This window comes from Centruroides sculpturatus, unplaced genomic scaffold (genome assembly GCF_000671375.1).
Source record: "Centruroides sculpturatus isolate CEXI.00-Female unplaced genomic scaffold, Cexi_2.0 scaffold177, whole genome shotgun sequence".
In the NCBI taxonomy this organism is placed as follows: Eukaryota; Metazoa; Arthropoda; class Arachnida; order Scorpiones; family Buthidae; genus Centruroides; species Centruroides sculpturatus.
In genome coordinates, this window is record NW_019384358.1 from 531,874 (window position 1) to 557,333 (window position 25,460).

Consider the following 25,460-nt stretch of genomic DNA (forward strand, 5'->3'; position numbering starts at 1 on the left):
TTAAAACATTTTATATATATTAAAATTTTAATATTAAAACTTTACTATGCTATCGATTTTAATCTATTTTCTTTACGAATAAGTAAAGCTTTTTTTTTTTGCCTTTAGGAAAAATATGGGACTATCAAATATTGCATCTTATTGTTTTCTTTAAACAATTTTGTTTTTCTTATCAAAAAATTCCAAGAAAATGCAGACGAAAGCATCAACACAATTTTTTTCCTTTTTTTTTTACTTTACTCTTACTTAACGATTTTGCTTAAGGCAAATATTGTATGACTGATGAAAAACAGAAACAGAAAATGAGATAGCTTTGAATTTCCCTTGTATGAAGAAATAAAACGTTAACATCAAATTCTAAGTTTGTGTTTCTCTCTAATAATCCTCTAGAATGTTAGAAAATCACTACCGTGCTGCCTTATAAATGAATGGATGATATATTACAGAATTCCTAACTTTGCATAATGGAATTAACAGTATTGGAGTAAGATAGATGATTACAAGAATCTTAAAATATGTTGGATAATATTGGAAATTTAATGCAAGAATATTTATTATTAGAGAAGAAGATTTATAGATATTTAGCAAAATTAGCATATATTTTAAGAAAATTAATAATAATATTTAAAATTTAAACGTATTATTTTTGTAACAGAAATTTCGTTAGAAATAGTGATGATACTCGAGCATTTAATAGAATAAGAAAAAAAAAAACAGCCAATAAGAAGAAACATGAAATTCAAGTGGAAAATCTGTAAACGAAAGATGAGATTGAAAATAGAAAAAGAAATTTAAAATAGGAAAAAAAATCTAGAAAATTATGAAAACCAAAACGCTAAAAAGTAGGATGGAGAAGGATAACAAACTCCTCCGAACTTATAAAATAAATATTTTTCTTGACTTATAAATATATAACTTATTAACTTTTATTGAAGTACACTTATTCTAAATAATCTGTTAGGAAAAATATTTAAAACGCAATTTAAATTTTAAATAATATTGATAAGCATTAAATAATTCATTCATAATATATATATATTATCTTGAATCGAAATTAAAAACAACAGTTAGCAAAAACTAGAGACAGAAAAAGTAAATCTTAACCTTTCAATCAAAGCCATTTTGGGATTTATATACATTTTCTACAACTCCCTACATGACCATATTGTGCTAATAAGAAATTATACTTCCGAAGATGATCAAAGGAAAACATACTTGTTTACTTACCTTGCTGTCCCTGTGGTGTAGTTTGGTGTCTACTCTATTTTTATCCCTCTGGTAATACACCCCGGCAAAGATGAGAACGTTCAGAATGAGAAGTGAACAGCCCACGGCTATCGTCACACTCAATGCTGTGGAGTACGTGTTATGCTGAACAATTGTAGACACACTAGCCGTGGTTACACTAGATAAAGTGTTATAGCCGGTAGGGAAGGTTGTAGCTCTTTCTGTAGTCCATGTTGGTTCCGTATATCTAGATATTTGAACAGTGCTACTCGTCTCCGGTAGAGGAGTGTTTATCGGCACTATTGTTGACATAGAAGGAATAGTGAGAGACAGCTGTCTTACTACTCCATCATAAGTTCTCGGATTGTCATGGTCTTCTAACAAATGATGCTGAGGAGCAACACTTGAATCCCCAGCTCGATGAAGTTTTGGAATAAGATGTAACCAAAAAGAAAGCCGGTGTGCATGATAGTGATCTTTTACTTTGGGCTTCATAGCTGAAAATAATTTTTATTAATTACAAATTATGTAATTTTATTTTATTTAAAAAATCGTTCATACCGATCATAAGATATCGCTGGTGTATTTTTTCGTAGGGTGGCCAAACTAATCTGTCAAATCTTCCTCTCGTTTTTTCTGGAGAACTGTCAGGCTCAGTTGGAAGTATATTGGGATCTCTATCATAAAATTTAAATTTTATGAATAACTCTATTTACGTAAATTTATTAATTAATATAAAATCAACAGAAATATTATCCACGTTAATTACATCTTATGTATTGTATATTTTAAATAGAAAATTCTCTTTGCTAAAAATAAAACGTGTTAAATGGTTACAAATTTACAAATTCCGATAAAAATGATTGATAAAAAGCAGACAAATCAGATAAACCATTTGTAAAGTTTCTTGTTTGCAAGATATTAGAATTGGAAAAAATCGAAAGGAACAATTTCAGTGTGACAGATGCTTAACGCGTAAAATCTTTCTAAATTTTTTGGAAAAAAAATGACATCGAAAAACGAAAGAAACATATCGAACTTCCTTTCTGCCAAGTGACGGTCGTGGGTTGAAATTTGAGACATCAACATCTGTTAGACTGAAAGATATTTGTATCAAAATCACGTGATAAGGCTATAGTAGCAAGTACAGCCCTAACTTTCCTCTCCGATCGTTTGTTTTCATTTTCTTCGCCATTCGAAGATTATATAACTGTATTCCTTTTTGTAAGGCTGCGTGCCAACTTTCTGACGGCTTCTTGAGATGGCATACCACAACTTCCCTCTTAAAACGTCCACGTTTTTGTCAGTTTATACTTTCAATCACATCTTAAACGACTGGATTCACATACAAAACAGTTATGCAGAAAGTATGATCAAAACAACCGGACAAACGTAGTATTGTACGTCAAAAGCTTAATGTGGCGTATAAAGAATGTATCTTTATCTTCTACAACCATTTTTAACTTCGCAGTTTCCTTTTACAACCCATTGTTAATTTTAAACAAGATGGAAGAGTTAAGGTAATTTATATAATTCACGTATGGTCAGTATACGGTTATAACAAATTTTTTTTAAAGTAATAAACCTATCGACGAGTACGTATTATATAGAAGTAACGTAATTTTTCAATGCAACATCGATTATTGCGTGTTGGAAATAGCATAAAAAAAAACTTTGATCAGTTTTACTACCTCATTACTTACTAGTAAACACGCAGGGCATTTACCGTAAAGTTCGTATAAAGTAGAAAACCTATAAAAGGAAAAGTTTGTTTTAAAGAGAGATTTCTCCGATGCCAGGTGTTGGAAGGAATTACCTTAAGTGCCTCTGGGTAGACAACAAAAGGAAGCAAACAACACGAGTCATAAAACTGAAGAGAGAAACCGTAATCTGGGTTCCTGGTATTCGTCTCAAAAAGTACTATCGAAGTCTAGAGAGCAAAAAATAAAATAAAAAAAAAATGCATTTATCTTGACAAAACTCAGCTACCTTGTCGATACGTCCTTATCGCGATGGCAGCTAACTCTATTCTACTTTATCCTTATGTGTATTTTTTTCTGTTATGTTTTTGCTTCATATTTTTTAGTCCGGTCCTCATCTTGACATATCACATGTTAATCTTCTTTCGATTTACCACCTGGTGGAAGTCGGAAATTTTCTTAACTTTCTTATTTTTTTCATGTCTTCCTAAAGAAAATTTTTTTATTTTGATGTGTTCATCTTTCATACAATTATGACTATTTGTGTTAAGTTTTTATATATATATAACGATATTACTCGATGTAACTTTTTCAAAAGTTTCTTTGAACTTAGAGAAGTAATCTAAAAACTGAAAAAAGATTTGTTTAAAATTGCATTTGAAAAAAGACAAAAATTTAAATAAATGAATTACTGTATGATATATTGTTAAGACGTATTGTAATGAAAGTTTTGCAGTAAATATTTAATTTTATTATAATATAATTGAGAAATATTGAAAAAGATACAAAAAAAAAGATACACTAAATTATTCAGCTCACTCTCAAAACTAAAATAATTTTTATTAATTACAAATTATGTAATTTTATTTTATTTAAAAAATCGTTCATACCGATCATAAGATATCGCTGGTGTATTTTTTCGTAGGGTGGCCAAACTAATCTGTCAAATCTTCCTCTCGTTTTTTCTGGAGAACTGTCAGGCTCAGTTGGAAGTATATTGGGATCTCTATCATAAAATTTAAATTNATTGTTTACGTTTTATTTTCTGATCAACAAGTAAAGATGATACACGTATTTTGTATTGTGTCTAATGTAATTCGAATTTGACAACTTATACCCTACTTTATCTTTTAGTTGCTCTCATGTCATGTTATAGCCTAAATATTTTATGGACGAAATTTTTATATATATGTATATATATTGTCATAACTCGTATTAATCAATAATATATCACATAATCAAAGCTACAATTATAAGAACTATCAAATTACATTACCATCTTTAATTTCTTATTAAGATTATTATAAGTTTAACTCTGATCCAAATAGCAAGTTGCTGAAAGCAGTTTGCTTAAGTTAAGGCTTGTTTGCTATTATTATTGTAAATTATATGTTATATTATTACTCTATATCTTAATATTATACAGGTATTGTTAGATAAACCATGTTTGTATCTTATCTGGTAACTAGTAAATCTTCACAGCAATTCAAAGAATAAATTATATAGTATATATGATTATTGTCATCATAAAAAGAAATGTCACACGTGAGTAAAATGTAATTTATTATATTATCATATAGGAAAAAATTTCATATATTTTGATATATTCTAGAGCTCGCCTTTTATAATATAAATTTACAATTAACATTGATAATATAACAATAGTAATAAAATAAACCTCTAAGAAGCTAAAAAGATCGTTACAGGATATTTTTTTTTTTTAAATTACAGCAGCAAATTTGTATCTTATTGAAACGTATAGCATTAACTATTGATAGTTTAATATATCACAGTAAATTTTTAAAGCCATAATAAAACAATGAATATTTATCTTCACTGATATAACCATTCATATTACATAAAGAATAATATATACCGATCAATTTACAAAATTAATTATCCATCGGGACCATTACAAAATCTGTGATGAATTATTTTTCAATAGATTTCTTTCAATATGCTATCCATCTTTTCACAGAAGTATCGAAAATGTTGAGAAAAATTCCGTTGTATTGGAAGAGAAGGTAAATTGTGAATCGATGCTTCATTACTGAATGTATTGACTGGACAGAAAGGAACGTCACGGTAACGACATGTGAGAGACAGATAAAGAGAATTAAAGCTTTATTTTCTGGTAATCATTGAAACAAATCTTCGTTTGTGTTAAATAATAGAAATTTTCGATATTATTATAAAAGTCTTTTCAAATTATTCAATTTATTCTCATAGCAATAAAATTAATATTTTTGATCATTTTTCTTTTATGATGTATTGATGTAATCAGTATAATAATTAATTATACCATTATAACTTTAAAATTTTATTCAAAAATTAAATTAATTTAACATACTTTTTTTAAAATAATTAATCTATTTATTGTTCTTTAAAGCATAAAATAATAGTAAAAAAATACATCTCAAAGGGATAATTGTTTCATCCTTCGTAAACTTTCTCAAGGCATTATTTTTCATTAAATATCTCACAATAAATTTTTAATAACTTTGAAAAATTAATATAAAATAATTATCATTTTATACTAATTAGGCATTTTAACGATAATAATCTTAATTATAAAAGATTTAATAAAATTTAGGAATTTATTTGAAATGTACTGTGAAGCCAGTCGAATATATTATGTTGAATGCTTAATTTTACATAAGAATATTTCATGTGAAATTGTTAGGAAAGAAAACAAATATTTTATTCTGGATAAGAGTTTAATAAACCTGACGAATTCATTAGAAATATTAAAATTTATCATGAGTATAGTTTTTAATAAATTCTTTAGTAAAATAATTTTAAACCGTATTTTTAATATTATCATCTAATATCGAAAACAATTGAATAAAGTTATTTAATAAAAATGTTTGAATAAAATTTAAAACATTTTTCTTTATTATACATATTAGAATTTTATAATTATAATAATAATAATAATACAAAATATAAATTTAATAATNTGTAAAATCTATTGCAAGACCGGATTAATAAAATAAATAATAAAATAAAATAAACTTACCCATATCTAGCAAAATTGACCCAATACGTCATAACTGCTTCGGATAACGCAACTTCCGCTTTACTATAATTATGTGAAAAATGAAAAAGAGAACCAAGAAGAGGTGCACCAAAAACGTAGGATAAATCCTCACCGTGTATACAACCTAATCTCTGATTATAATCACCAATCTCAGTCTGGTAAGAAAATACATAAGCAAAAGTTTTGGCGTGAACTGTAGAATGATAATTTCCAGTTCTGAAAAGAGGTGCAGTGATCAAAGCATCTCCAAGTGCATCGACTGTACCATCCAACACATTGATCGGATGTTGCTCGGGTCTAGTCCAGTCGGTATATTCGTTGACAATAGTCAAGAATATCTCTTGGAGATGATAAGTAAAGAGATTTCTTACTAAAGTCCGTAATAGACGATCCCTTCGATCGAGTTCAATGCCAAATTTATCTTCGTGAGCGGAAAAGTGAAAATAAGACTCGATTCTTGTAACACCAAACAGTAAGTCGTAATGACCGTACAATTCACCGTAGTCTTCAATAGCTGTGGCCGGATCATCTACCACCATGATCCCATCAATTGTGGGTCCAAAGGCAGTCAGATGTTCAGGTACCATCAATTGTACCCGCATGATATCGGTTACTGGTCTCTGTCGCATGCATTCTACTAAAGGTAAACTTTCTTCCGTTGGACAACCAAGTATTCTAGCCAAGTGACGAGTGTAAGTGTGGGCGTCATGAGCAATTGACCATGGACTCAGGGCAGATCCACTTTGCAGAATTGCTCGATGAAATAAACCTGAAATTATTAGCAGAAATTGCCAAGTTAGAAAGTATTCAAGTGTTTAAAAGTTTTAAAAAAGCATAATTTATTTCTCAATGTCTTATTTATTTAAACTGTGCTAAGATAATAATACATTAATACATAAGATAACATATTAAAAAACATTGTATATTTCAATATTTTTAAATAATCAAAGTTTAAAATTATGACATTTTTATTTAAAAAATCATAAAATTCTTGTCTTTCAGATCAAAAATTTAATTTTAGCAATTAAAATTTAATAGGAAAGTGAATAAATTTATTCGTGGAAATAAAACAAAACATAAGCAGAATGCGTAAACAATTTTTATTGTAATTTTAACAACTAAAAATTCTTAGAAAAAGTAATTCGATAACCAATAATTCATTTAGACAAATGGACTTTAATATAAATTTTACATAAAGATCAATAGCAGTTAATTCAATAATTGCGATTGAAATATAGTGAAATTTCTGTAATAATTATCTGCATATAACTTATCAAGCTTTATTTTATTATATAGGATTTAAGTATCCATTATTGGATATGACGCTCTTTGCTACTCTATAATCCTTCTTGGCATTTATATTGTTATCGAGTTCACATTTCGTATAGTAACATCACATTATTGTCTAGATACACAAGCCGAATGTCGTGTAAATTGTTAGCAGTTATTCACTTTACTCTATCCTGACTGTTATGAGTATATTAGAAGTCTTTGCACGCTACTACGTCAGAGAATTTCTCACATAGCCTCATAATTACCTACCATCTCGTTAGGTCACGAATAATGTCTACGCTTTATTACATTAATGTTAATCCTAGCATCATTCCGATAGAGGGTTAAAATTGTCTTAAAATAAAGTTAACGATGGTGTTTTGAATACAGTTTCTCTTTTCCCGTAAAAGATGTTTATTATAAGATAACAACCAATAATTTGTTGGAAATTATAATTGTAACCGTTTTTTATAATCAAAAATCTATATGTATATATCTTATTTGCATATATAACTTTTGTTAGTGTCGGTAAAACTAAATGAGTTACAAACGAATAGACCTAAATATCGAAATTAATGTAATGGGATGTTGATTTAACTATAATAGTTTATTAAATAACTGAACTGATTGTCGGAAGAAAGCGTGAAATCGCATGTCTTCCACCACCAGGTTTCGGATTACATTCTAGTACGTAGCTAATTCCATCATTTTCCTCCCTGGTTCGCCTCTTAACGTCATTTAAGAGGTGTTAATGTATTAAAATACATCCTAAAATTTATAATTTGAAAAAAAATTTAATAGACAAAATAATCTCTTCTTTTCAGAGTAAACGTCAGAATATATTACAAATATTTTCACATATTGAACAAAGTAACAATTGTAACCATATAAAAATTTTTAAATTATTTTTTATATCTTCCAATTTTAATATTAAACTATAAAAAATTTTATATTTTACATAATGGCGTTAAAAAATGCTAATAATAAGCAACTTTTTACATAGATATAATGCTTAAAATAACTTCAACAGATTTTTATTTAAAACATTTATATTTTTTCAATGTTTCTTTTTTTTAAATTGGTACTAAAATTTAAGTATATGCAAAAAAGTTAATAATTATAAATTTAATAATATGCTTTATTTTTTATTAACGTATATCCAATTTAATTTAAAAATTCAAATTAATGGAAAGAAATAATAATAAATCAATTTTTATAAACATATTTATTGACTTGATAGCTATTAAACAGAGTTGAAAATGCTATACACTGATATTTTCATTTATGTTATAAGGTTTATTAGAATTTTTATTTAACAATTTAATAGACAAAATAGATTATTGTAACTTATATAATGATGAAAAGAACAATTAAAATTTATCTTTTTTTATTTCTTAATAGCTTATTTATGTTATAAATTTAATAGCTTTGTTTATAAAATGTTTTACATCACAATTTTATTTAATACTAAGTAAAACTTTACACGTATATATATATATGAAATTATAAAGTCTATAATACTTAATAACTTCATTAATAAATACGTAATTGCATAATATAGTATTCGTAATTATCTTAAAATATTTTATCAAAAGCAAAATTATTTATTAATATGAGAAAATTAAAATTAAGTTTGTCACGGAAGATTATTTTTATTTTGCTTTCATTAAATATTGGAGTAATTTTTACCTTGTCAGTATTTCCATCACTATCAGTATCATCGTTACCTTTCCTACTTTCATTAAGTATCAAGGCCATCGCTCACGTCTATTTCTATTACGTATCGCATCTCATTCTATTCCATTAAGTATTAAATATAATAGCTTACTTTCCTAAGTTGTTTATTTTCCTAATTATTAGAGTCATCTTCAAATAAAATTAATTAAATATTGACTTCTATAATTACTGTATCCAAAGAAATAATCTCTGCCAATCCATCTAAAAAAGTTCTTCTTTTCTAATTATTTTAATACGCAATATCATTCTTAAACATGTTAAAGATCCGAAAATGGAACTTAATAGTGTCTAAAATAAAATTAAAAGATCGGTTATTTATATATTAAAAATAAATAATCAAACTCTTTAAATTTTTTAAATGATCGTTTAGTTTATATACTATATATTTATATTTTACATTATAATCTATACTGAATATGATTGGAAAAGAGCAACAGGATAAAATTACATAGAAAATTAATGAAACATAATGCTGTATAAAATATATGTCATGTGGAATAAATGACGTTAGCATAGATAATCCATATACATAATCGATAAGTAAAACATAGTGCTTAAAGTAATCCCTCTGAGAACGTCAAAAAAGGTAGGACAGCTATCAAATTTTAAGTCCCTTCACTGTTGAATGCATTTGCCTCTTCTTGTATATAGAAAAATACTAAGATTCAATGGATTTCGGGTAAGATCGGATGGCAAAGATGAGATAAAGCAACAAACTTTTATATTATTAATAAAATAATATGTTTTAGAATAACAGAATAATAATATATTTTACTGAAAGAATTTTTTTTTTTTGTAAAATTGCCAAAATTTAAGCTTCGTCGAGCATGACCCAGCACGTAGAAGAACATAATAAGTTATTTAGTCAGGATTGATCTGGACAAATGAACTTCTTGGAACCGCTTTCACATACAAAGTAACAATTAAATAATATATGTTTGCAATTTTAAAAATTATCGAAAATGTCCAGTTTTGATATATTCTTTAATTACAGGTTAACTTCATAATCAAAGGTAGTTATCAAAATATATGTTATCTCAGTGTTGTACTTTTCGCAATCTCTTAAATTCAAACGCAAGATGAGTTGATAGCTATTTGCCGAATTGAAAGGAATGAAAAATCAAATCTTAATGACTACCTCCAAGCTGTTCTGAGCAATAACCTTTAACTCTTACTTGACATAATGACAGCATATCATGTCTCTATCAGAAGAGCAAGGATTCCATTCACACTAAATACGAAGTCTGTTCTTTCTCCTGTTGGACCCCAGGGTAGAAAAAGATTTATTAGACAAAAACGAACCCTGACTTTCTTTGTACGTTGTACTCGTTATACATCCTTTCTAATCAGTAAACTTTTTAATAAAGGATCATATAAGTTTACGCAGATTGTGAAATTAAAATTTATTGTTTTAATATCCTAAAATATTTTTTCGAGATTATAATGAAATTAATTATCGTATCAAATCATAAAAAAGTAACTTTAACCCATGTAAATAGCTTTGATTCGTAAATATTTCAATAATAAAAGCTGAGAAATGATGACATTTTTTTCGTATTATCTGATCTAATAACATACTTTTTACATTCTGTTCTTGTTATTCAATCACAACTCCAATTAAACTTATTAAGAAAAATATGATAATAAAGTTTAAAAAAGTATTTTATCGAAAGATTTGTTTACTAATATAATTACTGAACTATATTGGAAATTGTTAGATACATAGCCAAATCTGTAAAAGAAAGAATCTTTCTTATATTTACATATGATAAAGATCATAAAATAATGGAATCTAGAATATCTAATAAATAATTTTTCCGTAAATTTCTATGAGATTTTCCTATTAACATAAATTTGAATTAAATTTCATATCATTTTAGAATTTTTCGAACTTTCATATTTAACTTCTATATTACTTAGAGTCAATGTTATTCAGATATTGGGAAAACTACGCTTATATTCCATGCTCATTAAATTTTGTTTCGTTCTTAAGGATAGCGGTTCTAAACCTTTCTGAGGTAGTCGAACAACATTCATATACTTTTTATTATACGAGCATTAGCATCAATACATTCAAAAATCGATTGGCAATTCCATGTTTACTATTCTCACGAAATAATAAAGCAATAAGCTAATAAACTTTATCGTATTGAATAAAATAATAAATATGGAATTGTCTAGAATAAAGTAATATGTTGTACTACGTTGGAATAAATTCGCAATAAAAACTTTAAAAGAATTTTTTTTTCGTGGAACACTAGGGGCAATTTTTCTGAACAGAGTTTGAGAATCATTGCTTAAGGTCATTGCACTTAAGTATGGGCTCAAATTACTCTTTTATATACATGACATTGATTATTTTTCAATTACTATTATTATTTTTTCTATTATTAAATAAATTATATTTAAAAATTATAGCAGCATTCGGGATAACATTAATTTTTAAGTTTTATGAATTTACGAAGAGATTTTAATTTATTAATAACGTTAATTCGAAATAAAAAATAAATATTCGTTAAAATAATCTAAAAATAAAGAAGAATATACAAGTTAAAGTATAATTATTATATTTTAAGAAAAATTATCATTTAATATATACGTTAAACTGTGTTTACTTTCAAGTAACTAGTGTAAAACAACAATTCAGAAAGTTTAACTTTTAATAATGCTTTAATTAAAGCTTACGCTAAAGATAACATACTAGTTACTAAAAATATAAAAAAATAACATCATAAGAATCAATTTTCTCACATAATTATTGATTTTACAAACTTAGAATTTTTATTTAAAAAAAAAATATTATTTTTATAAATGTTAAATTACGAGATAAAAATAAAATTTATTCTGTATTAATAATGCCAAGCGCTACTAACTACTTAATTTAAATATGATCAAATCAACTCAAATTAATAATTAGAGTATCCTTTGGCAATAATATTTAATTAGCGAAGTATAGAAAGCGGATCAATATCTTAAGTTGCAAATCTATTTAGACAATACAATGCTATTCCTAATTTTATCAATAATTTACACCATATATATATATATATATATATATTTCCTTCATTAATAATGGCTAATAGCATTAGATATATTATAATTCTTCCACAAAATAATGCTAATTTAATGATTTGATTTATTTCAAATAACAAAATGAGTTTAAAACTTATTACCTCGTTATAGATACTTAATAATAATTACATATGCTTAATTAATATTGGAAAAAATTGCCAAATAACAATTATTTAATAATGTTTCATTAATAATTAACAATAGCCTCATCTGTGTTTATCATAATTATTTTTATTTTGAATAAATTTCACTAATTGAACGTAATTTTATTCAATTGTCAGTCGTTAAGTTTTGCATTTGTAAAAATTACCAATCATTATCTGTAACTAATAATGTCTGATAAATTAAAAGTAATAGTATAATTAAATTATTCCATGGTTATATAATTCGTTTATTGTTGCTTGTTTCATTAATTTTTAATATTTTAAATTAAATTAAGTTTTAAAAACTTAAACATAACTTCTTAGAAAACAATAAAAAGTATTTTTTTTTCAATGATTCAACTGAATAATTCGATCGTAGAAACTTATTACACAGTAGAGAAAGTAATAAAATTAAAATTGAAAATAATTTAAGGTATTTTTCAAACATTTCTCTATAAAATTTTATTTCGTTAAAAAAAGTACATTTAAACTTTTTTTTAAAAAAAAGAAAGAAAAATTCAGCAATTCCAATCCATTTGAAGTTTTATTAATAGAATTTTTTTTTAGATTTTTCCGTTTTAGTTCTATGTGAAAGAAAATAAAAGCTGGAAATTTTGTTAAAAAGGGGCAAAAAAAGGCATTCTACGATTCCGGTAGAGATATCTAAGTAGGCGAACTCAGCTAGCATCCAATAAACTGTGTCTCAGCGTAATAAAAATGGTACTGCACCAAGTCATGGAATTCTCGGTATTTTACCACGTTTACAGTCGATAATGTTGCCTTTTAGAGACACCCACATCACACCAGCAGTCTTTATTGCCTGGACAGTCACCACAACCTAAGAAAGTGCCTACATAGGCCACAAGAGAAATCTGTGCAACACGTGGGCTCATCACATAAAGCATGCATGTTGTTTATATGATAAAGAGACATCGCTTTACACAAATGGACAAGAATTCCTTTGAGAAATCATTTTTATAGATAAGTTTATTTCATACTTTACCATTTTCCATTTTTCAATTCAATTTTCTCCTTTCCAACGTTTTTCTTTCTGTCGAGCATACGAAATTTGCTTTTGGAAAAAATCTATCGAGTTTAACAAGAAAAGTTAACATTGATTTAAATAACTTTCATTTTGTGAAAACTGTTCGGTTATATAAGAATTGAGAGGAGAAAATTGGAGGAAATTGCTATGTAAGCATTTTCAAGTAGTTAAAAAACTGATTTATAACTTTGATTCTTTTTAATTGTGTTTATGATACTTGAAAGTAGGAAAGAAATCAGAAATTTTCAAATATATTTATAATTTATAAAATTTTTAGTTAATTTTATATACTTTTATGTTGAAATAATAATATGAATTAATAAAAATAAGAAAAGTAATAAGGTGGCATTCTTAATTATTTTATGATAAGTAAGTTAGAATAATGGAGCCAGTTGTTATTTTTAATATTATTTTAGCTAATTTTCTCACAATACATAATATAAATTATTAGCAAGAAGAGATAAATGAGAATAATGATATTAATCTGAACTCTGCATATGACTCTTTTAAAAATTCTTAATTAATTCACCGAGAGTAATTACTTTGCCGTAATTTATATAAAGAAACATAACCACATATTATACGTTATTACCGATAAATAAAGGGCAGTAATGTCACTACCACTTATTACTCATAGACCTTCAGCTGACTAGACATCTCGAGACCAAAAGCTAATCCTTCTACTTCCACTTCCAATCAGATATACTTCCGGTCAGTGGATGGTGTGCAATAATCCTGTAATCCACCAGGATTAGTCCACTAGTCTATTGGGAATCCTCAATCCCGCTACAGGTTATATAGCAAATGCACTCCTAACCACAAATATTAACTAAGTACTGCACCATCTACAGCTTTTTAATAAGGATAAATGACTAGTAAGGCTCTCCACAGTCTCTTTTCCTAAATGATTCTAATGACAGGTTTAAATACTATTTTATATAGTTTTCGATTCTTTTGACATTTGTAAGCAATTCTAGAATCTTAATTAATGAGAAAATTTTATTGATATTGGTTAATCATTTGAAAGACTTCTTTTGGAAAAGAATGTAAAATTAGAGGATTTAGCCGACTAATTAAAATTAAACATTTGCAGATTTTGAAATTAAGGATGAAATTGTGTCTTGTTAATAAATTTTTAAATAATAGAAAATTTTAAAACATCTTAATCAATATTTTCCCTTAAAATATATTATACGTAATTAGCAAGCATATTTACATTTTGTTTTATAGTTTTTATTACTAATTCTATTATAATTTTAAATATATTCTATTTATATTATATCATACATTTTATAAATTAAACTTTGATTCATTTTCTAGTTATGACACCACAAAAAAATACAAAAATTACTTAAAAATTTAATTATTCTAATCAAGTTTTTTATAGTACGAAAAAAAATGTAAACTTAATTTTATCTAGTTAATAATTACACTAAACATTTACTCAATAATAAATCTAATTAAAAATTTTCCAGATGCACAATCACTGGAGTTATAAAAGTGATATTTGGTCTTACATAATATTTCTAAATCGATAAATTTTTATGATTATACTTTCCATATTTTACGATCGTACACTGCTTCATTTCAGAATTTAACAACCCACAGTCGAAAAATTATCATTCATGTCATTTACACAATACATTTTTAAGTTAAAAATAATGTAAATGCAAAAAAAAGTACTTGGTTCTTATTTAGTTCATTGACATATTGATTGGACATTTCTTTCAATTTTTTTTTTTTAGCCATATTCAGTGATTTATGTTTTCAACATGATTGCACTTTCATGATTCCCCATACTTACTTAGAATGTTGAAGTGCAAGTTGAAAAATCCCCACTCAAGAATATTGCATAAATCATAACTTTTATTATTTTAATAAAATATTTTTAAATGTTAAAGTATATAAATAAATTTTTATTTTAATGTTAATAAGAACGAATAAATAAATAAATAAATAAAATTGTTGTAATTAAATTAATATTACTATTAATTAATAAAAAGATTGACAAATTATTAAATTTTGAAAGGATACACATTTTTAGTAACTTAAAATTAAAGAAATACGTGTTAACTTAATAATAATATCAAGTAAAGAGTGTGATCTTATTGAAATCTTTAAATATATTTTTAATTATATTACGGATACACAATAATTATTTATTAGATATAGAATATAAATTAAAACAAAATTTTATATGATATTAAAGAGTATATATAAATACTTAATTTAAAATAAATAAACTAATTTTTTTAAAAAAATAATTAAAACTATATTTAAAATAAATTATGAATTTTATATTAGTAGCCTATATACCAAAATAATAATATATTATAACTACAAGAAAAGAAATGTATAGTAAGTGATGCTGTAGATCTAAATATTCAAATATCAATTCAAGTGAATTGTAAGATTTTCATTTTCTCAAGTGAAAAATTATATTTTTGAACAAAAGTATAAAAAATTTCAGTATTCTATATTCTTTTCAGCAAATAAAATTTAATTTTAAAAAAAACAATCGAATTAAATTTCAATTAATCAAACTTAAAACATTTGGAAACTTTTGATATAATTTTAACTTAGAATGAAACTAATATATTAAACCAGTGGTTCTCAACCGGGGGTACATGTACCCCTAGGGGTACGAGCGTAAATCGAAGAGGTACATCTAACTTTCACTATAAAATGACGTATGTTAATCAATTTGCTGTAAATTATTAACACAAGAAACAAGAAATGACAAAAACTTGCTTTAAAATATTCCAGTATGAACATTGATTTCCCTTTTAACAGTCCAGATTTGCCCGTATATTTGTGCCGTTAGTGCCAAGTGAACCTGTAGTCTAGTAAAATTACGGTTTAACTGAGCATTAATGTTAGAATAGAAAAAAATTTTTTATTCTCTTCTATAATTATTGCTCAATGAGATCGGGGCCTTTCGTGTTTTTATTGGGCTACTGGTATTAGAAATAACGAGGCCTGGATTGTACCCCTACCATGCAATGCATGTAACTGCATGTGTGCATTACTTGATATTTAGCAAATTTAGACATTACATTTGTTACAAAAATTGAAAGATTCATTTATTGTTCTGCACATTATAAATTCGCAGCCATTACTTTTAAGGTCAGTACACAACTATAATCTCTATTTAAAAACGTGGGAATCAAATTTTGAAAAAATTTCTGAAGATTTATCGCAACAAATATCCCATTAAATTTTGTTAGAAATTATTGTAGAATAATTTAAATTTTCTTTATCGTTAATTATAATTATTTATTTTTAGGAAATGTAATTTATGCAAGTATTCTGCGATTTTATATAATATACTTATCAAATAATAATAAATAAATGTATGTACTTGATTAAATTTATTATTATTTACGTAAAATAAGTAATTCACTTTTAATTATAGTTAGTTAGAGCTTTTTTTATGGCACTTATTTATAAGAGCTGTATACATCTAATGCAGTAATTATGAAATTTACATACAAAAATATAAGGGGTACTTGAGAAACGACTAATGAGCTAATGGGGTACATCAACAAAAAAGTTGAGAACCACTGTATTAAACAATATTAAAAGTTAAGAAAGTTACAAATTCTACATTATCCTTAAAGAAAAAAGAATATATTTGTTTAAAATTTTATAAATGTTTATTAACTTAAATATAAAATTCTTTATATTTAAATGTAAATATTTTAGATTAAATCTAAGATTTTAAAAACATATCAATACAAGTGTGCAGTTTAGTTTTTATCTTGTCGATATGAGAGTATTGTGTTTTTATCTTTCTACAGATTTTGCTTTCAAATAGCTAATGCTACTCTTAGAACTTTGTTTGAATCGTTATTGCGATTTATAAGAGTACTTTTTACAAGTATGCTGTTTATCTATACTAGAGATTTTTGAAAATCTATAACGTTTTAGTTTCTATATTGATCCAAAGAAATTCTGTCTTTCATTGCATTCACATTCAACGAAAGACAGAATTAAGAGTGACGAATCTTCATAATTATAAATTGTTATCAAGTCTTGATTTAGAACTTGATAACAATTTGTAATTATAAAGATTAACCAAATAATAATGATAAATGTGCAGTTTATATATCATTATTTTGGTATATATTATTGCTAAGTATTATATTTTTCTATAATACATATAACATTCATTTTCAAAAAATGTAACATGTAATTAGATATAAAATTTTTAATAGTTAATAAAAATTCATTTATACAATCAAATTTATAAACTTCTTTATTTAAAAATTATTAGCATTTAAGATAATTCGAAATTAAAATGTTAAAAAAAAATCTAAGATTTATATTTTATATCCAATATACTAAATAAACTTAAATGACTATATTTTAAAATGTTATATTATTTATATATTTGAATATAAAATTTTTCTAATATTTTTAAGCAATACTTTAGCTTTATGATCGATATTATTAACTAAACTACAAAGTTTTACAGCTACTGTTACTTTCACCCTGTCATCAGAAGCGAAATAACATTGATTCATCTTTCAGGAATACAAGGAACACGCTACCTTTGGACAGTTATTGTGTAGTAGAATGTTGGAATGTAACAACACCTGACATGTAGTATTTGGACTCTTACAGAATTTCCACAATAACATCTTTACTTGTATCGTATTTCCGTAACTAGCTTCTTTTAAAACTAGCTTTGTTTATTCCCACATCAACTTTTGTTTATGTTACTATAATAAACAATAAAATTTTAATTGACGTCATGATAGAATGAATGAATGAGTTTTTGAATCTGTTAGGATAATGTAAATAATAATATTATTATCTAAATATTTAAATGATTCTAAAACATAACTATCAAAGCAATCCTAAATGTTTTTAAATATTAAAATAAAATTATTAAGATTTAAATGTATGTTTGAATTTTTATGATAATGTATAAACGTTTTAATTTATAAAACAAATATTCAGTATATTAAATTTAATAAGTTAAAATTTAAAAATATTTTTAATTTTGGATCTATCACTAAAAAAACGGATTATTAATATAATTTTTGCTAAAGTATTTAAAAATAGTTTCTAAAATATTCCAAATATACCAAAACATCTTATCATTATTTTTAATCTATGCTTGTAGAATAAAATAAATTTTATCTAATGCTTACATATTCTACTCTTCTAATGTTTCTGAATTGCTAATTTGCTATGACTGTCTACTTTAAACAATCAAATAGAAAACTTTTAATTAAAGCGCTCTCACGAATCTAAGAGCTATTTTCAAGTAATAACTTTTGTCAGTTTATAAATTTTTAAATAATGTAATACGACTGATTAAATTAATAAATATAACTGATATTTTAACACAGTCTTTTTAAATAATATTTATATAAAAAGCATTGTTTTAAATAAAAACTTAATGTTATGCTTGAGTTAAGTAGGATTTTTATTATTATTTAATGTCTATTTATATATTTTTTTCTTTCTTTGATTATTTAAAATATTAATTAGAGTAATTTTCATATTTGAATTTATTAATTATGTTTATTTATTTGAAAAAATTCCTGAAAGAGTTTAATTCTACCTTTAAAACAGACATTCTTCCATATCATTATCGTTTCTTAAAATTATTTCAACATAGAAAAATATAATTATAATGACTTCGAATGTTTATAATTGCGATACAACATATTATAGTATACAATTGTATAAAATCGTTTGCATTCAATAATAAAATATTTATCTTATTTTAATCTAATAAGAAGAGATGGCATTTCAAACATAAACAGAAACAAATGCAATTACTGTAAATACGTAATTTTAATTTATACTAAGAAATTTATTAACATTTAATAAAAGCTCTTAACCAAAATAAGAATAAATTTATTATAAAATTAATAGAATATCGGAAAACTCACAATCTGTATTCCTTATATAAATTAAAGTAATTATTTGTTCCATTTGTTATTTCTTTTTATCAATTAATTATGATTAAAACTTGCAACAAAAATTTTATTTTCTTTTTCATTTTTACTTTTATATCGATAATTAAGAAATATAAAAGAAAAATCTGCATCGATTTTTAGTTTTTTTTTTTGTTTCATACACGAAAGTAATTAATTTAAAATAAAACAAAACTACCTGTAGTTGAAGTAAAAAAGAAAAATAACAGTACAAATGGAATAAAAAAATATTTAAAAGTTATTTGATTTTCACTCGATTATATTATAGAAACACTTTTAAATATAAAGCTTTATAATCTAGCAACATACTCTTATCAAAATTCATTATCGTGAATTATTTTAATTAAAAGCAATTTAAATGATATTTTTATCTTATCAGTAAATAGAATATTAGTAATTATGTATGTTTATGATGTTCACTTTAATGAGAATAATTATCAATTAAAATAAAAAGAAAAGTTATATTAGCAATTAATATGAATAAGAAAAGCCAATTTATTAAAATATTAATACTTTTACATATATTTACCAGAAGAAATCGAAGAAAAGTTCTTCGTTTGTCATAAACTTAATAAGAAAATTACATTAAAAAAAACCTACAATAGAGAATTTAGCTATGTTTGCTAGAGAAGCTGCGTTACAGAACTGATAATCTCTTTTATTTCTGTATTTAATTGCTGTTCACTTTCATAGCATATCCAAATATCTTATCATAATCATTCCTGATCGAAAGGTAATGGCAATCCTTCTATGTAATGGTATATTGGCATAATCGATGCAAGAAAATTGCACTTGATGACAAGATGAAAGCCTTATTAATTGTTAAGAAATTTATCAGATAAACATTAAATATTAAACATGTAGAAGAAGGTTTTTGGACGTGTCATGCCAATTATCATTTTCACTAAAATATTATCTGTTTTGCGCTAAACAAACAATAAGAAATTACTATATTTCTATTTAGAAATTTGTCCGATTTATTTTGTTTTAAAATTTGTCTAAATAAGAGTAACTGTTGTAATCATCTTTAATCTATTTTAGTATCATATTGTAAATCTAAATATTCGAAATTAAAATGTTAAAAAAAATCTAAGATTTATATTTTATATCCAATATACTAAATAAACTTAAATGACTATATTTTAAAATGTTATATTATTTATATATTTGAATATAAAATTTTTCTAATATTTTTAAGCAATACTTTAGCTTTATGATCGATATTATTAACTAAACTACAAAGTTTTACAGCTACTGTTACTTTCACCCTGTCATCAGAAGCGAAATAACATTGATTCATCTTTCAGGAATACAAGGAACACGCTACCTTTGGACAGTTATTGTGTAGTAGAATGTTGGAATGTAACAACACCTGACATGTAGTATTTGGACTCTTACAGAATTTCCACAATAACATCTTTACTTGTATCGTATTTCCGTAACTAGCTTCTTTTAAAACTAGCTTTGTTTATTCCCACATCAACTTTTGTTTATGTTACTATAATAAACAATAAAATTTTAATTGACGTCATGATAGAATGAATGAATGAGTTTTTGAATCTGTTAGGATAATGTAAATAATAATATTATTATCTAAATATTTAAATGATTCTAAAACATAACTATCAAAGCAATCCTAAATGTTTTTAAATATTAAAATAAAATTATTAAGATTTAAATGTATGTTTGAATTTTTATGATAATGTATAAACGTTTTAATTTATAAAACAAATATTCAGTATATTAAATTTAATAAGTTAAAATTTAAAAATATTTTTAATTTTGGATCTATCACTAAAAAAACGGATTATTAATATAATTTTTGCTAAAGTATTTAAAAATAGTTTCTAAAATATTCCAAATATACCAAAACATCTTATCATTATTNATAAACTAATTGTACTATAATTTTTAAAATAATTCCTATTCGGATTTTATATTTTAAAAATAATTTTAAATTTTAAAATGTTTATACAATTATATATTATATTAAAATTTTCATTTTATTTCAATATAAATCTTTTTTGTTTTTGTTTTTTGGTATATTTTTTTCGAGTTATTCAAAGATCAAAGATTAGTTCATCATATATAAGATTTATAAAAAAAATTTGGATTGAATTACTTGAATATACATTATTACCATTTAATTATATCTACAAATTTATTTTATAGAAACAATTATATGGTTACTATGGTGTAGTAAGATTAATACATCAAACAAACGTGCGGTGTTTTTAATGTTTTAATTACGAAAGTAAATATTATCGTGAAATACACGTGTTTGTGTATACTGTAATATAAAAATCAATTAGTTATTAATACATATACTCTATACTTTTTGTCATTTTGGACTGATTTCCATCTATAATATTTTATTCGATATTCCAAAAATTAAATAAAATTGGCAAATCGAATCAGAAAACTTTCTGATATTTCTTACTTAAAATTGATACACTCAAAAAAAATTTTACGTTCGTTTTAATCATCAATTTTCAAGATTTTAGACTTCTTCAAAATTTGAAAAGAATTTCAACAAGCAGTTGTCGTTCTTGCTATCAACAACTTATTCATCCTGATGATCTTCAATCGCATCCATTGAAAAATTAAATCATTCACTTGTTATTCTCATCGCACAACTTAGATTTAACAAGCATGCCATCATCAACTAGGAAAAAAATAATTAAGAAATATAAAAGAAAAATCTGCAATCGATTTTTAGTTTTTTTTTTTGTTTCATACACGAAAGTAATTAATTTAAAATAAAACAAAACTACCTGTAGTTGAAGTAAAAAAGAAAAATAACAGTACAAATGGAATAAAAAAATATTTAAAAGTTATTTGATTTTCACTCGATTATATTATAGAAACACTTTTAAATATAAAGCTTTATAATCTAGCAACATACTCTTATCAAAATTCATTATCGTGAATTATTTTAATTAAAAGCAATTTAAATGATATTTTTATCTTATCAGTAAATAGAATATTAGTAATTATGTATGTTTATGATGTTCACTTTAATGAGAATAATTATCAATTAAAATAAAAAGAAAAGTTATATTAGCAATTAATATGAATAAGAAAAGCCAATTTATTAAAATATTAATACTTTTACATATATTTACCAGAAGAAATCGAAGAAAAGTTCTTCGTTTGTCATAAACTTAATAAGAAAATTACATTAAAAAAAACCTACAATAGAGAATTTAGCTATGTTTGCTAGAGAAGCTGCGTTACAGAACTGATAATCTCTTTTATTTCTGTATTTAATTGCTGTTCACTTTCATAGCATATCCAAATATCTTATCATAATCATTCCTGATCGAAAGGTAATGGCAATCCTTCTATGTAATGGTATATTGGCATAATCGATGCAAGAAAATTGCACTTGATGACAAGATGAAAGCCTTATTAATTGTTAAGAAATTTATCAGATAAACATTAAATATTAAACATGTAGAAGAAGGTTTTTGGACGTGTCATGCCAATTATCATTTTCACTAAAATATTCTCTGTTTTTTGCTAAACAAACAATAAGAAATTACTATATTTCTATTTAGAAATTTGTCCGATTTATTTTGTTTTAAAATTTGTCTAAATAAGAGTAACTGTTGTAATCATCTTTAATCTATTTTAGTATCATATTGTAAATCTAAATTTTTCAAATATTAAACAATATTTTAAAACTGGTGTATAATATATAATATAATGTCGTATGATTAATTTGATTTATTGAAATTTTAAATTGCTTATAAAAATTATCATAGAATTTTATACAATATTATTTGCATATAATATATATTCAAATTTTTTATGTAAAAATAGAAAATTTGAACATATATTCAATGTAAATATTTTTACATTGAATGCACTGTACATTTAAATTCAATATAAGATATATTCGAAATATTCAAAACCAAATTCAAAAACCTATATTCAATATACATTTTATATAACTTATATACTATATTTTCGATACTTTATTTATTCAATCTGTACACAATTTTGAAGGTAGCCGAAAACACTAGAAAAAATAAACAATATGCTGATCAAGATTTACTTAATATCTTATATCATTTAGATGTATTAAGTACACAGAAAATTTAATTAAATATATGAAAAATGTTATAATAATAATAATATCATATTGAAAGAACTTTATAGACAATTCAACATGCCAAAAAAAAAATATATATATATACTGGAGAGATGTGATTGCAATAATATAAGTATTCATCTACTTATATCATTGTGACCTCAATGTGATAAGCTATAAATGGAAAGTCTTCTCTTTCGCCATGCTATGCTGCTGGCGATATACTATGTGGATTACAGATTAATGCAGTAGGTCAATATTGATAAAATATAGTTATTCTCTGCTATCTTCGAATCATGACAGTGGGATAAATTNCATAACTTCACAGAGAAATAAAATTGTATGAAGATCAATATTCTTAATTAGCAGATTAAAAACAATGGAAATTTAACTGAGTGAATAACTCTTTTGTTTAAAAAATATTTTTCTATTTAATTAATTAAATTTGTGATTTTTTTTCTATTTTATGCAGCAACTAAGTAATTTAACATTATAAGTAATAACTGAAACATGTGTTTGCTTTAGATTCTATAGAGAATATAAATATAATTTATGCATTCTACTAATTAATTCTTCAATCCATAAAGTTTTAAATATATAACTTCTCATCTAATTAAATACCATTTAATATGGTACGTTAAAAAGACAAGAAAATAAACAAAAATATATCTATATTTTGAAACATTTATTTCTCTTTTCTATAAATTTAATTTAAATAATAAATAATGAAAAAGTATAAACTATAATTTTTATTGTTATTTATTACTTAAATTACATTTATTTAGTAAATAAATATAATACTATTTATTTACTGAATAAATGTGAATGGATTTTTAGTGCATTGTTTTATCAACTATCTCTTGAAAACTCTATCCAGTTTTACTAACCTTTTTTGTCACGTAAACGGATAGTGAATTCTTGTTAGAACTTCCCATTTCTTCCAAGACTTCTTAGAGATAGTTTGTAGTAAATTTCATCATCTCTATCATCGTCAAGAATAGAACTTTTTTCGACCTGCAGCGACTAGCAATATTACCGAATTGGATAGAGGGTATATTTGAATAGAGGGTAGGATATTGATGTTGAGACTCGATAGAGTATTTCTCTAACGCGATTCGATTACAGATGGCAGAACAGCTGATGTAATTAGGTTTACTGTACAGTAAAGCACAAAATACTATTTCGATTATTTCTTCTGGAAATGTTGCAAAATAATCTTCTAAATTGGATTTTCTTGTGTTGTTCATTAAAAAGGAAAATGAAATTTCTAAATATATATCTATATATTTTGATATATAAAGTCTACTTTTCCGATTTGGAAAGAGTTTACTCCAATAATTGAGAAAATTTTCCCTTCTTCCTGGTATAATTTACGAATCATTTTCTACATCTCTAAGAAAAAAAAGGGACAAACAGTTGTTTCCTGAAGGAGGGAAAAAATCAATTTAAAAAAGTAAAAATGCCAATTTAGTCGTGTTATTTTTATCAATATTGCTCTTATTTTTCCTTTCTGCATCTTAAATGTACAGCACTTGTATAAATATTTAATCTATTTTTTATCTTAGTAGAAAATTTTTAAATTTAATTTTCCTTTTAGAAAGGTAAGATTTATTACCAAAAATTTAAAAAATATATATAATATTTAATTAAGAATAATTTTAATTATACATAAATAATTATATTCAATAATTACTTTATTTAACTACTATAAACAGGAACAAATTATAAATACCATTCCATACGTAAAATATTTTTCTGACAATTTTGTAATTTTTCACATGTAAATGCAAATAATCTAAACAAATTTTATCTCTGAGTTAATTAATAATAAAAAAGTTTATTAGAAATATCATTTTATACAAGAATTTCATCTAAATTAAAAACTTTATAAGTAATTTCTTTTTTAGAGGTTTTCTTAAGCCGGAAAACATTTATTATTCAAAGCTTTTTTGTCGATCTGAAGCAATTTTCGATTGATTTACCAGTTTATAAAATTAAAAATTAATAAATTTATATTATATATATTTAAAAAATATAATATAATGTATATTTATACTATTAATGAGGATATAATTGCATTTTAAGAATCGATTATTGATCAAGTTCTATTGCCTTTACTTTGTTGAAACACAAACTCGTAACGAAACAATAGCTTAATCAAAATGTACTTTATT

At 24.4% G+C, this 25,460-nt stretch overlaps 1 protein-coding gene across 2 annotated transcripts in view; it reads right to left on the reverse strand.

Moving 5' to 3' along the window:
• Positions 1-25,460, reverse strand: part of LOC111640289 (neuroligin-4, X-linked-like) — a 227,224-nt gene that overhangs the window by 9,341 nt on the left and 192,423 nt on the right. For both annotated transcript variants that reach the window (XM_023386307.1, XM_023386299.1), the window contains 3 exons: positions 5,947-6,736; positions 3,818-3,933; positions 1,228-1,724 (listed from right to left, as the gene is read on the reverse strand). In XM_023386307.1, coding sequence (XP_023242075.1) covers positions 1,228-1,724; positions 3,818-3,933; positions 5,947-6,736 — 1,403 coding nt within the window. The remainder of the gene's footprint in view (positions 1-1,227; positions 1,725-3,817; positions 3,934-5,946; positions 6,737-25,460) is intronic.